This window comes from Pongo pygmaeus, chromosome 21 (assembly GCF_028885625.2).
Source record: "Pongo pygmaeus isolate AG05252 chromosome 21, NHGRI_mPonPyg2-v2.0_pri, whole genome shotgun sequence".
In the NCBI taxonomy this organism is placed as follows: domain Eukaryota; kingdom Metazoa; phylum Chordata; class Mammalia; order Primates; family Hominidae; genus Pongo; species Pongo pygmaeus.
Genome location: NC_072394.2, coordinates 59845207 through 59863263, shown reverse-complemented (window position 1 = coordinate 59863263; position 18057 = coordinate 59845207). Strand labels below are relative to the sequence as shown.

Genomic DNA, 18057 nt, shown 5'->3' with positions numbered 1-18057 from the left:
GTTTTTCGTGTGAACCCGTGTTTTCAGTTCTCGCAGGTACACGCCTAGGAGTGGAATTGTTGGGTCATGTTAAGACTACATATTAAATTTTTTTAGGGATTGCCAGTGTATTTTCTGTATCCATTTGTTGTTGTTGTTGTTGTTGTTGTTGAAGGGTGAATAAGTGTCGCTGTGGTGTTGTTCAGCCTTTAGGTTAAAAACCTGAACCTTTTCCCAAACTTGGTGACAAAGGGGAAGATTCCATACCTGCCCTCAGAGCACCTGTTCCATGTCAGGTCCTAGATGGCTGGCACCATGCTCCCTGTCCCCAAGTCTCTAGGAAAGGGGCAAGAACAACCCAAAATACCAGTTCAGACTAAGCAATCGAAGGGTTTTTCATCTTAGTGGCTGGGGTGAGAATGCGGGCTTCAGGGCTGGCTTGATCCAGTGACTTAGCAATGTCAGGAGAGACCCGGTCTCTGTTCTGCCTTCTACCAGGGTGGCCTCTTTGGAAACATGGTCACTTGTGGTTGCCAGATGGTGGCTGTTTCTGTGGCTCCATCTATCCCTCCTCCTTCAATCCTGTTGAGGGAGGGTGGGGGGGGGGGAGAGAGAGAGAGGGCAGGCTTCCTTCTGGACACTAGAGTGGGAGGCTTCTTTTCCAGAAACCTCCAGGATACCTCTCCTTCATTTATTGGCCAGAATGGGTCATGTGCTCATCACTGAACTAATCACTGTACCCAGAGAATTAGTTGCCTTTTATTAAACCACAGGCCCCACCTCTAAGGCCAGGGTGGAGGCTATGTAAGGCACAACTGCCTTAATGAAAATCTGATTGGCTATCACGGAAAGGGGGGACAGATGAGTTTCATGGCATCATCCGCATTTTACAGGTGAGGAAATTCAGACCCCAGCATACAACTTGCCTCTCTCAGCCCACACAGGCTGGTTAGTGGCAGATGCGGGTTTAAACACCCTGGAGACCCACTTCTTGCCCCTCTGTCCTGACATTTCTCAGCTGAGGCTGTGGCTCCCTGGATGTGGCTGTCCTGACAGCTGCCCAAGGCAAGCCAGACACCTTCGCTCAGAGTTGCAGAGAGACTTTTTGCAGCGCGTGGATTTAAGGTATCTGGAACAGCATCAGCTTTTCAGGCCAGGCATTTTTATTTTACCCTAAAAGCTTTCTGGGGGGGAAACACAATTCCTAGGGGCTCAGCTTTAATGGTTTCTTTTATAGAACCATTCAAATTATAGATGGGTGAACTCCGGGAAACCCCGCTCAAGAATGCAGGAAAGCCAAACGTTAAAGGGGGTTAAGGTAAAATAGCGGCGGGTGGGGGGAAATTTGTTGTTTTAAACACTAGTTGTTAAAAAACCAAAGTGAACCCCCTGGTGCCGATCTGGTCCTGGGAGGCTGGGTTTCTTGACTTCTGGCCCGTCTGGGGGACTCCAGGTGAAGTTAATTCCAGATGTGAACGGGCCCATCGCTTTTGCTGGCCTCTGACCCCTCCCACCTAACTTGGGGGCACCATATCTGCAGAGGCTCAGCCTCCCAACTCCCCGTCATCCTCATCTGGGTTCAGATTCTGCTTTGTTGCTTCCAAGCCGGGTATCCCTGGGTGGGTTATTCAGCTTCTCTGAGCTTGTGCTGTCATGAGTAAAACAGGCTTTGTTTCCACTGGATGCTTTATTTTTGGCTTTGAAATACTCATCACCCCCAGACATGGTATTACATATATATTTGCCAATGACTTCATCATTGTCAAAGCCAGTGGATAGACAGTGTATTCTTAAGTCCATCTGCAGAGCACAGGACACGGAGTTTGCTCCCTCTACTTCTCCCCTGTTTTCCGGGACCCCATACCCTGTTGGTGTCCCCATTCTTCCTGCCCAAGCATCTTCCAGATCCTTCCTTACCAGGTACTCCTGCACAGTCTCCGTTGCATTCCCCTGACCTCTCAGTGGAACACAGAGGCCACCTTCACATTGCTTGTCAGGCTGTACACACGTTCCCCAGGCGAGCTCATCCGGTCTTCTGGCTTTAAATGCCATCTCTATACTAGGGATGCCCAAGCTTACATTACTGTCTGGACCACTGCCCTGAGCTAGCATTTATTGGGCACTTAGGGTATGCAAAGCTCTGCCCTGAGCTAGCATTTATTGAGCACTTAGGGTGTGTAAAGCTCTGCCCTGAGCTAGCATTTATTGAGCACTTAGGGTGTGCAAAACTCTGCCCTGAGCCCCAGCTGTGCATTAAGTGACAGAGGCAGTGCTTTGAACCTGCCTGGGCCCGGCTCCCTCCCTCACTAGCCCAGAGCTCATCTCTTCCAATTGATCAATTGATCAAGCCTAGGCCAGACCTCTGACACCTTCTGCCCACCTGACACCTTCCTTTTGGTGTCAAGTAGGGATTTCAGACAATATCTGCTAAACCAAACTGCATTTTGTCTTCCACCCTCTATTTCCCAGCTTATGCTCCATTGCCTCAGTTTCCCTACCTTGGTAAACAGCCCCTCCCTTCTTCCAGGGGCTTGGACCAAGAGCATGCCAGTCTCATGAGACTCCCCTTTTTCTCACACCTTTTATAATACCTTCCCAAATTCAGTCCTAAATCTGCCACTTTCCTGGTTTGGAGGCTGTGTTCTTGTTATTTGAGACGTCACCTTTGGGGGAAACTGGATGAAGGGCACTTGGGACCTCCCTGTACATCGACTTTCAACTTCCTGTGAATCTATAATCATTTCACAACAAAAAGTTAAAACCAAAATAAATTCTAAAGATGGATTTTAAAAATGAACTCTTGAGGATCTGGCCGTTTCTCACCAGCCTCCCTCCCCACTGCCCTGGGTCCAGTCTCACGTCACCTCCCACGTGGACCATTCTGTTGCCTCCACTTGGTCTCCCTGCTTCCAGGTTGACCCTTGCAGTCGGCTCTCCAGGGGCAGCCTGAGTGGCCTTATAGAAACCACTGAAAGTCCCACCCTAGTGGTTCTTACTTCTTGCAGAGCGCCTTGGTGTCTGACCAGGGCCCTGGATGCGAAGTTCCACTCACTGGGTGGCTTGAAACAACAGGGCTTTATTGTCTCACAGTCTGGAGGCAAGAAGTCTAAAGGCAAGGTGCCACAGGGTTGTCCTCTTACAAAGGCTCTAGGGAGGAATCCCTCCTTGCCTCTTCTGGCCTCAGAGGCTCCTGGCAATCTTTGGTGTTTCATGGCCTCTGTCTTCCCCGGGCTGTCTGCATCCGTGTCTTTACGTGGCCTTCTTATGGGGACACTAGTCACTGGATTAAGACTCATCCTAATCCCGTATGAGCTTATTTTAACTGATGACAGCACATCTGCAAAGACCCTGCTTCCAAATGAGGTCACATCCTGAGGTTCCGTGTGTGTGTGAATTTTAGGGAACACCAGCAACGCAGGACACTGGGCTGAGGCAGGTGCTCATGTTGCCCATAGGACCCGACCTGACTCGTGCCCCTACTGCCCCTCCCAGTTGTCCCTGCTACTCACCCCTGCCCCTTGAACCCACCCTCCTTGCTCCTGCCTCCGGGCATTCACCTCTGCAGTTCCCTCTGCCTGGAATACACTCTTCCCAAACATCTATTGGGCCCCCTCACTCACTGTTACCCAGATCTCTGCTCAGATGGTCCCTGTAGTCATTAGGGTTGTTTGCAGTTGCTCCCACCTTCCCTGGCATGGAGCAAGATTGCCCCCCAACTCCCTGAAATTAGGCAGATACCACGACCTGCTTTGGCCAATGGAATGTGAATGGCACTTATGGGGTTCGCTAGCTTGCCACCTTCCGCAGCCCTCAGCCTGGTTCCCCACCCCTTATATTTCCTGCCTGCCTTCCCCACTTGCATGGAAACCCAGAGAATAGGATGTTTTCTTGGCTGCTTTCGCAGTTGTGTTCCAAGTTCCTTAAATGGTACCTGGCCTAGAGTGAGTACTTAATAAATACTTACTGGATGGAGGAATAAGGAGTTCATGAATGAACCGGGAGACATAGCATCTGTGCAGCCCTGTCCCGCTCATGGCCCTCCTGTAACTACTCTTCTGTGCACTTGGCTGCTTCCTGTCCAGGGCAGAGCATCAACCCCAAGTTGGCGGGCCTGATTGGGCGGCACGGGCCCCAGAACAAGCAGCCCTTCATGGTGGCTTTCTTCAAGGCCACGGAGGTCCACTTCCGCAGCATCCGGTCCACGGGGAGCAAACAGCGCAGCCAGAACCGCTCCAAGACGCCCAAGAACCAGGAAGCCCTGCGGATGGCCAACGTGGCAGGTACACCCAGGTGGGAGGGATTACAGGAACCCAGCAGGGCCCCAGTGGGACCCGGCAGGGGACTGACTCAAAATCCATTCAGGTGCTCACCAGATGGCTCTGGAACAAATATAGCAGGAAGAAAACCCCCAAATCCCCCCCTACACAGAACATCTTAATTCTGTAAAAGTAATAAACTAGCTTAGAAATGCAAGTAGCAAAGCATTCGTATAACACAATGCCAAGCATGTAAATATTTAAATGAACAGAACAATGGCGGCACTTGCAGCTACACAGAGATGAAGGAAGACCCTGAAACATGGATGGGAAGACCCCCGGGGGGCCTACCCCATGGAAGGGAGGGGGAGGAAAAAATGGGGAGGTAGAAGAGTTTGCTGTATCTTTATTTCATAAATGAAAAATATTTTAAATTCATGGCAAACTTTAATACTTGATATATATATACACACTTTGTTTTTTTTTTTTTTTTTTTTGAGACGAAGTCTCACTCTGTCACCCAGGCTGCAGTGCAGTGGTGCGATCTTGGCTTACTGCCACTTCTGCCTCTCAGGTTCAAGTGATTCTTTAGCCTCAGCCTCCCGAGTAGCTGGGACTACAGGTGTGCACCACTGTGTCCAGCGAATTTTTGTATTTTTAGTAGAGACGGGGTTTCACCATGTCCATCAGGCTGGTATCAAACTCCTGACCTCAAGTGATACACCTGCCTTGGCCTCCCAAAGTGCTGGGATTACAGGCATGGGCCACTGCACCCGGCTAGGTGGTAGGTTTTTTAAAAATACATGATTTGCGATACTTTTCAGTTTGTTTGAAATGTTTATTTACGATAAGTTTTAAAAAAAAGATAATATTTTCATTGCAAGCAAATCAAACATTAACAGTAAGTATAAGTAAAGTTAACGCATTGTGCGAAGGAGACTTCCAGGAGGTCGCGCTCTGCAGGTCCTCTAGAGCAGACAGCTTTTAGCCCATCACGTTGTGTGGTTCTTGAGGCTCTGAGGTAGATGGCCTCCCACTTCACAGAGGGGAAAACTGAGGCTCAAAGAGGGTAAGTCATTCGTCTAAGGGCACAGTGTAGGTAACTGGCAGCCCTGGGATTGGGCCCCTGGGGTCTGCGTTGTCCCTTGCCCCAGGCCCTCTTCCCTGTTGGGCATTGCCGGGGCCATCTGCCTGGCCTGGATGAACTTCGATGTCCCCAGCAATCCCATTGGGTGCTTTCTGACAATTCACCAGGCATTTGTGGAGGCCCCACAGGAGCCTGGCTTTGTCCCGGGCACTGGGGCTGCGGCTGGGGTGCAATCCCTTTCCCCATAGGCTGATTGGGAAACCGACATTGACAGCCTCTGGTGGCCTGGGGGTGCTGGGATCCCAAGAAGGTGCATTCTGGTTTTGAGCTTTGGAGGTGGGCTGGCCTGGAGCAGCCCTGCTGGCACCGTGGGTGTCTGTGGGCAGCCCTCCCACACCCCTTGCCTGGCTCACGCCCCCTGCACATGCACTGTCAGTCAAGTCTGCCGGAAGATGCATCTGGACCCCTCCCAGACTAAAACCAAAGCTTCAAATCAATGAACCTCACAACAAACCATTTTCCAGTGGACTGGAGGGGTGACATCCCCCCAGATCCAAGGAGCCCAGTTTGCTCCCTATCCCCAATCCCATCCCGCCGGCCAGGGAAGCTGCTGCCTGGGGGTGCCGTTTCTCTGGCTCTTCGGGAAGCCATTTGCAATGAGCAGGGCAACAGCCTCTCCAAGATGCCAGTGTCTTAATCTCTGGAACCCGTGAATGTGTCACCCTCCAGGGCAAAGGGGAGTTACGGCTGCCCTTGGAATCACAGGTGCTAATCAGCTGGGCTTCCAATATGCAGGCTCTGTGTAGCAGGGTGGTCCCATCAGTCCTTACAGGAGAGAGCCTTTGTGAGCTGTGGTTGGAGCCACGTGAGCACAGAGGGGTGGAGATGAGCGGGGCCACCAGCCCTGGGATGCGGGTGGCCTGGAGAAGCTGCACAAGGCAAGGAAGGGATCCTCCCCTAGAGCCCCCAGTTGCATTTACCTGCTGAGACTGGTGCTGGACTTCAGAGCCACAGAGCTATAATCCGTTTGTATTGTTTTGATAATTTGCTTGGTTAATTTGTTAAAGCAGCGATAGGAAAGAATACATCTTTGTTGGCAAAGTGATTTTCTTTTTCTTTTCTTTTTTTTTAGAGACAGGGTCTCACGCCATTGCCCAGGCTGGCGTGCAGTGGTGTGAGCATGGCTTACTGCAGCCTTGACCTCCCGGGCTCAAGCAATCCTCCCGCCTGAGCCTCCCAGGTAGCTGGGACTATAGATGGATGCCACCACACCTGGCTATTTTTTGCAGAGACGGGGCCTCCCTATATTGCCTAGGCTGGTCTCGAGCTCTTGGGCTCAAGCTATCCTTCCGCTTTGGCCTCCCAAAGTACTGAGATTACAGGCATGAGCTACTGCCCCCGGCCTCCTCAGAGTGCTTCTGTCATCCTGCTAAGGAGCTGGGACACAACCATCTGGGAGCCGGCTCAGGAGTTGCAGCCTTCTTGGCTCCAGGCTGATCACAAGGCAGAAAAGGGTCTGAGGTGCAAACCTGCCCTGCCACCATGTGGGAAGCTATTAGCTGCTTATCAGCTCCGGGGCCTGCGGTTGGTCCCAGGAAGCACCCAAGGGGAGCAGGGGGCTATTGAGAAAGGTCCTGGCGAGGGGACAGCAGCAGCCCCACCCCCAAATTAACCCTTTAGTGCCAATAGCTTCTTCCTCCTCACCTAGCCTAGCTTGAAATTTATGTTCATTTTACTTTTCAAGGGAGAAGGCAGGTCAGCGGGGTTGGTGGCCTTTTTAAAGACAAGGCTTCCTGACCCCTGTTGGGTGTCCTGGGGCCCCCAGATGGACCTCAGTGGGTCTGCGTGGCCCAGAGTGTGTAGGGATTCTGTGTATTTTCTTTTCTGGCAGTGGATCCATTTTTCCAGGTTTCTCAAAGGGGTCTGTGATCTCCCAAATCAAAAACCAACTGAATTCCTTCATTTGTATTTGAAGCCTCTTTTATGCTGGACTCTTGAAGGCTGGGGTTCAATGCCGAACACCCACACAAAGGCTGCCCTTGGGGGTGTTAATTTAGGACAGGAAGGAGGGGGTTGCCATTCACATCCATACATAGTAACAGGCCCAGAGTCAGGGTGGTGCCTAGGGAATGCAGCCCATCCCGAGGGCTGCAGACAAGATTTCGTGGCGAGAGAGCTGAGAGCTCTGGGCCCAGTGGGTGCCCACGAGGCCAGGCTGGTCCGGAGAGGATGCTCTGGGCTGTGGGACCTGCAGGGGCAGAGGCCTGTGCTGTGGGGTTTCCTGGCACCTTTGGGGAGTGGGGAGGAGGCTGTGGGGGCTGAAGCAGGGGAGGGGAGTGAGGGTGCGTGGGTCAGGCATTCTCTTGGGAGCCACATCTTGAGTTTGAACTTCATGCCAAGCATGTTCAGAAGTCTTTGCAGAGATTCAGGGTATGGTGTGGGGTGTAGGTGATAAGATCATTCTGGCTGCTCTAAGAAAGGTGAGGAACAGGGTGGGTGCCCAGGGGGTGCTTGGAGCCCGGAGACTCCTTAGAGGATGTTACAGATCATCCAGGCAGGAAGTGCAGGCAAACTGCATCCGGCAAAGACTTCCGTGTCTTGGAGCTCCATCGGGTGCACCTGGATAATGAAGGGGTGAGGAACTAGGCCTCGCTGGCTTAGAATTCAATCTGATTTTCCCCACCGCCTCCTCATCAAAGCCCCACCAAGTCTCCATTTACACAGTCCCCAGGACGGGGCTCTCACTGTTTCCCGTGGCAGAAATTCATTGCTGGGAACCTGCCTCCTTCCCGCGGATCGCTCGTGGCCCTGTTTGAAGTTCTTCTAAAACCTGCCTGGAAGTTAAGAAAAAAATAATAAAATAAAAATACCGAGGCCTGGACCCCACCCTAGGCTTAGGCCACAGTCCTTCAGTGTGAGTGTGAGTGTGTACGCCTGTGTGCCTGCCCCTTTGAATCGCTCGTCCCCCCGGTTTTGGGCTGGAGCCCTGTCGTGGGGCCACACAAGTTGAATCTCTCAGCAGCCCTGTGTGTGCTGGGGCGGGGGCACATGCTCCGGCACGCCACCCCACGCGGAGCTCGCTTTCCTGCCCGCCAGCCCCCTACCCCGGGGCTTCACGTGCTCTTCAGATGGTGCGGTTTGGGGTTGAGAAACTGGGTCCCTGCACTTCCTTCTCCCCACCCACGTTTGGACCCAGCTCCCTGGTAAGCAGCCGCCTTTGCCAGATGACCCTTAGGGGCGGGAGCTGAGCCTGAGCACCAGTCCTGACTTGTCTGCGGCCCAGGCAGGGGGTTGAGGAGGTGGATGAATCCCGGTGCTTGCGTCCGGGCTGTCTCCTGCTCACTTTCTGTTGCTTGGGGGCGGGTGGGGCAGGCTTGGAGGGACAGAGGAGCTGGGAGTCTCTCCTTCGTTTCCTTTCCTTGCTTTCCTGCTAATAAGTCCTAAGGATACACAGGAGCTCCGGCCACTTTCTGCTGGGACAGCCATGATCAAAGAACCCTGGAAGCACAGAGCAGGGTCTGGGGTCCCTGGTGGCAGGGCCAGTGCCCACGCTTCACTCATACACCACAACTAGCTTCATGAGCTGTGCTCGGCCTTGGTCTGTTTGGCCTTGGGTTTGAACTAAGTTACGCCAAATGTCGTGGCTTTGCTTTAAGACAGGGTTGGGGAAAGTAGCACTCAGGCCACTCCTTGCCCCTCCTGTGCTCATGACAGACATTGCTAATAGATCATGGCCTCTCCTGTGCTCATGACAGACATTGCTAATAGATCATGGCCTCTCCTGTGCTCATGACAGACATTGCTAATAGATCATGGCCTCTCCTGTGCTCATGACAGACATTGCTAATAGATCATGGCCTCTCCTGTGCTCATGACAGACATTGCTAATAGATCATGGCCTCTCCTGTGCTCATGACGGACATTGCTAATAGATCATGGGACTTCCTTCTGACGGAGCCTGAACACAGCTTCAGAATCCTCCTTGACTCCAGACACCACGGAGTCAGCAATGTCCCTGGCTCGAGCTAGCAGCTTCACCCGACACATCCCTGAGCTGAGGGGATGTTCCTTCTCCTCTGCCCTGCCTTCTGCCTCCCCATACGGAAGAGGGAGGAGGCTTGTGGAGGGGCATGGCTACCTGTGGCCCTGGGCAATGCCACAGCCATGAAGGCTATCTTAGGTTTCTGCTTGGTGTCGTGTGCTCTAGAGGGCAGGCTATAGAGTCCAGCTGTTTGGGCTCCTCCCTGATGGTTTCTTGACCTTGACCTTCTCGTGTTGAGGACACCCTGGCCCTGGGGAGGTTCCTGCTGCCCCAGAGCTGGTTCTCTCTCTCTCAGCCCTGCTACTCCACCACTGAGGGTGGGGACCAGGGGCCTCTGGGCTCCCCCTGGCTGCCTCCATCCACTCTGAACACCCCGTTGCAGCATTGAGCCTTGGGGCTGGTTCCAGCCGCGCAGATCTTCCCTCCGCCCATGCTGTCTGCTGACCCAGGCCCCAACTTCCTCATTCCTTGCCGGGCTCAGTACCTGCCTCTGATCCTCTGTCCGATGCTACTCCAGCGGCCTCAGGCATGGAGGGCGCCTCGTCCCCACTGCTCAGCATCCTCATTTAAGAATGCCTCACCCTTGGATTCCTCCCCCCCCCCATCTCACTTCCTTTTGGTTCTTACCCACATGTCACCTCCTCAGAAGAGCGCCTGCTGGTACCCCCGGCAGCATGCCCACTCACTCCAGCTTCTCCTGCCTTGTTTTCCTCTGTAGCTCTCATCTCCATGTAAGTCATGTGCACTCACTTATCTATGACCCGCCTCTCGTTCTGGAAAAGCCCCTGAGTGGCAGGGCTTTGCTGTCTTACACCTGGGACTCATCTCATGCCTGCACACCAGGAAGCAGCCCCTAGCAATGGCTGAATGAATGAGTGACTCCACAAGGCATGCAGGCCGCGAGGGCAGGGCACCCAGGGGCAAGCGCTCCTGCCCCACAGCCTGGAGCCCACCGGCCCCGCCCCGGCCTTCACCGAGTTCGCTTCACAGAGAGTCTCGAGTGTCTCCTCAGGACCAGGTCTAAACACACATGTGATTCAGTTATAATCAATTAAATGTAATTTCCTTATTGGTGTGCATATGTTTCCACATTGCTTTTCTGAACTATAGATAAATTTTATATCCGTATAAATAGATATATTCAAAAATGGCATTTTGGGAGGCCAAGGTGGGTGGATCACCTGAGGTCAGGAGTTTGTGACCAGCCTGGCCAACATGGTGAAACCCCGTCTCTACTAAAAATACAAAAATTAGCTGGGCATAGTGATGAGTGCCTATAGTCCCAGCTACTCAGGAGGCTGAGGCAGGAGAATCGCTTGAACTCAGGAGGCAGAGGTTGCAGTGAGCCAAGATTGTACCACTGTACTCCAGCCTGGGCAACAGAGCAAGACTCTGTCTCAAAAAAAAAAAAAAAATTGCTGATGAAAACCAAAGCCGCCTGCTTTTCAGTCCCCAGCAGGGAGCATGATGCTCCTGTCTCGGCCTGAGCCTTGGAGGCCGGTTCCTGACTCCTTCTGTGCTCTCCATGCTATTCTCCCCTCTCCTGCATCCTTCCTCCTCAACCCTCTTCTTTCTCCTTCTTTCTGCTTTCCACTCTTGGCTCACTGCCTCCAGCCCATTTCATTCCAGAATTGTTCTCAGCCATGGGGTAGCTAAGGCACACTGAAGGTTTCTAGGACCAACAGAATGTCCAGTCTGTGTCTGAGGAGGTGTCCTAATTTGCAGTGTATGGTCCATGGGAGGCTAGCTTACTGCACCACTCCTGTCCCACCCATTTTACACATGAAGAAAGTAAGGCTCAGGGAAGGGAGTTCAGCGATGTCCTTATCTTACCATTTCTCATCATCCTAGAAGCCATGCAGGTAGAATTCTCATGAATCAGAGAAAAGCCAAAAATTAAGTGGTGTTCCACTCTTTGACATATACCCTAATGGCATGTAGTGGGTGTGGAGGAAAGAGCCATGCATTCAAACAGTTAACAGGTGTGTGTGTGTGAATGGAGAATGTGCGTAGTTTCAAATTTCCCTAACAAGTGGGCTAGAAGAAGAAGAATAAAATATGAAACTGCCATGAACACTCAAGGCTACCCCAGGAGGTATAGGAGCTCTCTTCATTTTGCAAACCAGGAGTCCAAGATCTAGGAGAGCTGGGGTTTGACTCCAGAGCTGGAGCAGTCCCCAGGACCTGGTCTTGACTCACGAGTTATACTCCACTCAGAGGCTGACTGTGCTCCAGGGTCTACACCTCTAAGGGTGACACCTGGGCTCAAGCGGACTGCCATTTTCTATGTGGGATGAGCCTTCACAGGGCGGCCAGCTGGGGTGGGTTGAGGGTTGGCTGCAGATATCAGAAACCCAAGTCAAATGCGCTTCAACCAGTAGAAAATTCATCAGCCCGCAGAGCCAAGGTTGGGTGGACATTAGGGTTGGTTGATCCAGGAGCTCAACAGTGTCCTCTGAGCCCCAGCTCCTTCTGCCCCACCCCACCATCTTCAGTGCTGCTTCCTCTCAAGGCCGCAGCTATAGTTGGCCATGGGGGCAGCCAAGGGGGGCTTCATTATTTTTTGCTCCTGGGCAGTAGGAGGAAGAGAATGAATGTCTCTCCATGGGTCTTTCTTAGGAACGTGGAAACTTTTTCCAGAAGTCCCCATGTCTTTTAGTTTGTGTTGGGTCACTTGCCCTTCCCGAACCACTTCTTGACTCCTGGACACGATGTGCACTGATGAGCTTAGCTTTGGGGATCTAATAGTGACTTTACAAAGCCTCTTTGAGGAGGTGACATTGGAACTGAGGCTTGAGCCAGACACAACAAAGATTGCAGGAAGGGGCATTGCAGGTGGAGGAAACGGCACATGCAAGGGCCCTGCGGTGGGAGTGAGCTTGGTGTTTGGTCAATCAGTTGTCAGAGCACGCCCGGCCCTGTGGGCCACAGGCACAGCCTGGGCCCTGCTCTGAGTATGACAGAGAGCCCCTGGGAAGTTGTAGGTGGAGGAAAGACAGGTCATGACTAAGAAAAAAGCAATCCCTCTGTTGTGGGGTGGAAGGAAGGTTGCAGTGTGTGTGAGAGAGAGACAGACAGACAGACAGAAACTTCTGCAATGTTTACAAGTGCTCAGGCCCTGACCCAAATGCTTACAAACTTACATAGTTCTGGAAAACCCCAGTGTATAATTTTCACTACTCAAAGAAACCTTGGGAGTGTTTTTTTTGAAAGGTCATCAGGTTTTGACTCTCTGCTGTCTCATTTCTTCTTGCTGGTGGTGGTGATGGGTGCTTGTCCCAGGCCCTGTCCCGCATCCTCTTGCCCCTGCAGAGGGATGAGTGTGTTGGGGCCTCACAAGTTGAGGTTGTTCATAAGCAGATCTCTTTGAGCAGGGCCCCTGCAGTGGCCTTGTGTGAGGTGGATGGGGTTTGATTCCCTTATGGAATCCAGGCAGATGTCAGCATTTAAACAACACACGTGTATAAAAGAAACCAGTGTCTGCAGAAGGTTCCAGAAAGTATTGTGGGATAAGACTGTGTGAGAGAGGAATGGGGGCATTGGCACCTCCCTTAGTAGGGCCTTTGCTGGGGGTAGAAATGAGTTTTAAGGCAGCTAGACCCTTGAACTGGCTTTTGAATCAGGAAATTTACCCCCCAGCCATTTGTGCTTCGTTGCTGTTCACATCACTGCCTAAGATGGAGGGAACTTTGACGTGTGTGTGTGTGTTTTCCTCACTGGGCTCTGCTTCTTCACTTCCTTGTCAACGCAGAGAACAGCAGCAGCGACCAGAGGCAGGCCTGTAAGAAGCACGAGCTGTATGTCAGCTTCCGAGACCTGGGCTGGCAGGTAAGGGGCTGGCTGGGTCTGTCTTGGGCGTGGGGCCTCTGGCGTGAGCTCCCACGAGGCAGCGGGTCTGTGCTTGGTCCTGTTTCTCATCTCTGCCAGTTAAGACTCCGGTATCACGTGGCCTCACTAGGGAAGGGGACTTGGGCTAAGGATACAGGGAGGCCTCATGAAATCCAAGAGCAGAAATGTGGTTGAGACTTGAACTCGAACCAGGAACCCAAACACTTTGGACTCTGAACCCCATTCTCTGCATGCACCTCATTCCCATCCCTTGGCTGGCTGCTTCTCAAGATGATGCCGGGCCGTGTGTTTGAATGTAGATACCTGGGGAGCCATCTCCCCCTCTGCCCTCTGTCTTCACTTACCCCATTCCCATTCCCACGGGAGGGACGGATCTGCCCAGCTTGGTTCAGGCGCTTGTTCCTGAACCAGTCAACTGTGTTAGGGGTGGGGTCATGTTACTGGCACATGGCTGCCCCCTCTGGAGCCATTCGCATGGAGTGAGGCAAAAGGCAGGGGATGAATCCTAGGAGAAGAGTGAGGGTCATGTGATCCACCTGCCGTGAGCTCTGGTGTGATTCTCATTCAGCAGTCGTGCAGCATCTGCAGCGTTCTGGGCCCTGTTCTAGGTACTGGATTGGAGATGCAGCGATGAACACTGCAATGTGTCTGCCCTGTGGGGCTCAGATATCCCTGGAGAGGGTATTGTCATGAGGTCATCAGGGCAACTGGTGTTATTCTACCCTCAGGGAGCTTGTAGTTCAGTGGGAGAGTCCAGAATCTTCCCTGGGGATTATGCCCAGACACACTCAGGGCGTACATGCGCACAGCCAGTTCTGAGCCTTCCTGTGAGCCTGCCCTCAGGACTGATGACCATATCCACCTGCTGCTGGGACAGAACCCAAACTCCAGGGGCCTCTGCTGGAAGATTCCATGTGCTTAAGCATCACTGAGGAGTATATTGATTATTGGGCAACATTTCTGTGCCACCCAGACCATAGAGGCAAGGATGATACATGGATCCCTTACTGACCAGTGTACATACCTATCTACACTGTCACTGAATTCTCACCTGGAGCCAGCATGGGTGATGCCATTATGAGTTATTAGCCTCTCTGGCAGGTGGGCACACCGAGGCATGGAGGTTTGTTTAAGGTGAACTGCCAGTGTGTGACCACCTAGTGGGAATAGAGCTGATGATTGCCTCACACTGGAGGCTCCTTCCTGTGCCGCGTTCTGTCCAGAAGACACAGCCACGGATGTCCATTTTAGGATCAGCCAAGCCCCGTGGGGCTTTCCTTCATTTTTATTTTATGTTTTTTTAGAAATGGGGTCTTGCTCTGTCACCCAGGCTGGGGTGCTGTGGTGTGATCATAGCTCACTGCAGCTTTGAGCCGTCTTCCCACTCAGTGTCCTAAGTAGCTTGGACTATAGGCCAAGACTATAGAGTGGTCCTCCTTTCCATTATTTTGGGACCATGAGAGGCCACCCACGTTTCCTGCCCCTGCTGGGCCCCCTGCTGCTCAGAAGGCATGGTCTGAACCTTCAACCTTGGGTCGTGAGCCTGGCGTGGTGGCTTCTGGCCAGCATGGGGGTTGGGATGCTGTGGCTCAGGCCTTCTGCATGGTTTCCCACACTCTCTTCTCCTCCTCAGGACTGGATCATCGCGCCTGAAGGCTACGCCGCCTACTACTGTGAGGGGGAGTGTGCCTTCCCTCTGAACTCCTACATGAACGCCACCAACCACGCCATCGTGCAGACGCTGGTGGGTGTCACGTCATCTTGGGGTGTGGTCACCTGGGCCGGGCAGGCTGCGGGGCCACCAGATCCTGCTGCCTCCTAGCTGGGGCCTGAGTAGATGTCAGCCCATTGCCATGTCATGACTTCCAGGGGCCCCTTGCCCCATTAAAAAAAAAATCAAAAATTGTACTTTATGACTGGTTTGGTATAAAGAGGAGTATAATCTTCGACCCTGAAGTTCATTTATTTCTCCTAATTTTTAAAGTAACTAAAAGTTGTATGGGCTCCTTTGAGGATGCTTGTAGTATTGTGGGTGCTGGTTACTGTGCCTAAGAGCACTGGGCCCTGTTTCCTTTTCCAGTAGAGGGAATAGGTAAACAGATGAGAAATTTCAGTAAGGGGCAGAGTGATCAGAAGCGGGCCAGCAGGATAATGGGGTGGAGAGATGAGTGGGGACCCCTGGGGCCATTTCAAGTTAAATTTCAGTGGGGTCACCAAGAAGATTCCATGTGATAATGAGATTAACGTGCCCAGCACGTGGCGACACTCAGTAGGTGTCATCCCTGCTCTGCCAACAGCAACCATACTGATAAGAACGATAGGGATTTTGTTCTTTTGCTTAGAATCCAAGGTTCAAGGACCTTGGTTATGTAGCTTCCTGCCATGGACATCATCTGAACCTTTCCTGCCAACTGATCATCCACCCTGCCTTGAATGCTTCTAGTGACAGAGAGCTCACTACTGGGACTACTCCCTCCTTTCATTTAGTAATCTGCCTCCTTCGTTTCTTGTCCCTGTCCTGTGTGTTAAGTCCTGGAGAAAAATCTCATCTATCCCTTTCATTTGGTTCTGTTCTTTGAGGGCAGCGGTTTTTGTTTCTTTGTTTGTTTTTTTAAGCATTGGTTTTCCAAAGCCCTCGCTCCCCTCCTCAATTGTAAACTCCAAAGCCCTACTTGGGATTGAAGGTCCTTAGGCTGGAAACAGAAGAGTCCTCCCCCAACCTGTTCCCTGGCCTGGATGAGCTGTGCTGTGCCGGTATCCCCTGGAAGGTGCCAGGCATGTCTCCCCGGCTGCCAGGGGACACATCTCTATCCTTCTCCAACCCCTGCCTTCATAGCCCATGGAACAGGAGCGCCATCGCCCTGTGTGCACCTACTTCCATCAGTATTTCACCAGACATCTGCAGGATCAAAGTGAATTCTCCAGGGGTTGTGAAATGATGCAATTGTGGTCATGTTTAAAAGGGGGCAACTGTCTTCTAGAGAGTCCTGATGAAATGCTTCCAGAGGAAATGAGCTGATGGCTGGAATTTGCTTTAAAATCGTTCAAGGTGGAGCAGGTGGGGAAGGGTATGAATGTGTAAGAGTTTGAAATTGTCCATCATAAACTGTGTAAAAAGCATGCTGGCCTATGTCAGCGGTCACAGCCTGGAGGCTGTGAACAGAGTGCCAGTCACTGATGCTCTTGCCTGGCACCTACAGTTGCTGGAAACCCAGAAGTTTCACATTAAAAACAACAGGACAGTGGAATCTCTGGCCTGTCTTGAACACGTGGCAGATCTGCTAACACTGATCTTGGTTGGCTGCCGTCAACTTAGGTTGAGTGGCGGCCTCTTCCCTTAGTTTGCCTTAGTCCCCACTATTCCCTATTGTCTTACCTCGGTCTGCTTTGCTCATCAGTGGCACTCATGTGGCACTCATAGGCGTTTGAGTCTGTGTGTCCCTGTCCCACATCCTCTGTAAGGTGCAGAGAAGTCCATGAGCCAGATGGAGCACTTCTAGTGGGTCCAAGTCAGGGACACCATTCAGCATTCTACAGTGCACAGGGCAGTTCCCCAACAGAGAATTACCTGGTCCTGAATGTTGGATCTGGCCCCTTCCTTCCCCACTGTATAGTGTGAAGACCTCTATGCTTTGGTTCCCTTGTCTGCAAAACAGGGATAATCCCAGAACTGAGTTGTCCATGTAAAGTGCTTAGAACAGGGAGTGCTTGGCTTGGGGAGTGTCACCTGCAGTCATTCATTATGCCCAGACAGGACGTTTCTTTATAGAAACGTGGAGGCCAGTTAGAAGGACTCACCGCTTCTCACCACTACCCATGTTTTGGTGTGTGTTTCAGGTCCACTTCATCAACCCGGAAACGGTGCCCAAGCCCTGCTGTGCGCCCACACAGCTCAATGCCATCTCTGTCCTCTACTTTGATGACAGCTCCAACGTCATCCTGAAGAAATACAGAAACATGGTGGTCCGGGCCTGTGGCTGCCACTAGCCCCTCCGAGAATTCAGACCCTTTGGGGCCAAGTTTTTCTGGATCCTCCATTGCTCGCCTTGGCCAGGAACCAGCAGACCAACTGCCTTTTGTGAGACCTTCCCCTCCGTATCCCCAACTTTAAAGGTGTAAGAGTATTAGGAAACATGAGCAGCATATGGCTTTTGATCAGTTTTTCAGTGGCAGCATCCAATGAACAAGATCCTACAAGCTGTGCAGGCAAAACCTAGCAGGAAAAAAAAACACGCATAAAGAAAAATGGTCGGGCCAGGTCATTGGCTGGGAAGTCTCAGCCATGCACGGACTCGTTTCCAGAGGTAATTATGAGCGCCCCCGCCAGCCAGACCACCCAGCCGTGGGAGGAAGGGGGCGTGGCAAGGGGTGGGCACATTGGTGTCTATGCGAAAGGAAAATTGACCCGGAAGTTCCTGTAATAAATGTCACAATAAAACGAATGAATGAAAATGGTTAGGACGTTACAGATATATTTTCCTAAACAATTTATCCCCATTTCTCGGTTTATCCTGATGCGTAAACAGAAGCTGTGTCAAGTGGAGGGCGGGGAGGTCCCTCTCCATTCCCTACAGTTTTCATTCTGAGGCTTGCAGAGGCCCAGTGTTTACCGAGGTTTGCCCAAATCCAAGATCTAGTGGGAGGGGAAAGAGCAAATGTCTGCTCGGAGGAGGGCGGTGTGTTGATCTTTGGAGGAAAAATATGTTCTGTTGTTCAGCTGGATTTGCAGCGGCAGAAATGAAACTAGGTGTGTGAAATACCCGCAGACACTTGGATTGGCTTTTCAGCTTGCCCCAGTGGTAGTAAATCCATGTGAAATTGCAGAGGGGACAAGGACAGCAAGT

General features: G+C 52.0%; 1 protein-coding gene across 1 annotated transcript in view; it reads left to right on the top strand.

The window, feature by feature from the left end:
• Positions 1-17667, top strand: part of BMP7 (bone morphogenetic protein 7) — a 97163-nt gene extending 79496 nt beyond the window's left edge. Inside the window, exons 4-7 of the mRNA XM_054468135.2 lie at positions 4062-4259; positions 13116-13192; positions 14847-14957; positions 17051-17667. Of these exons, the coding sequence (XP_054324110.1) occupies positions 4062-4259; positions 13116-13192; positions 14847-14957; positions 17051-17200 (536 nt within the window). The 3' untranslated portion in view covers positions 17201-17667. The remainder of the gene's footprint in view (positions 1-4061; positions 4260-13115; positions 13193-14846; positions 14958-17050) is intronic.
• Positions 17668-18057: the final 390 nt, after the last annotated feature.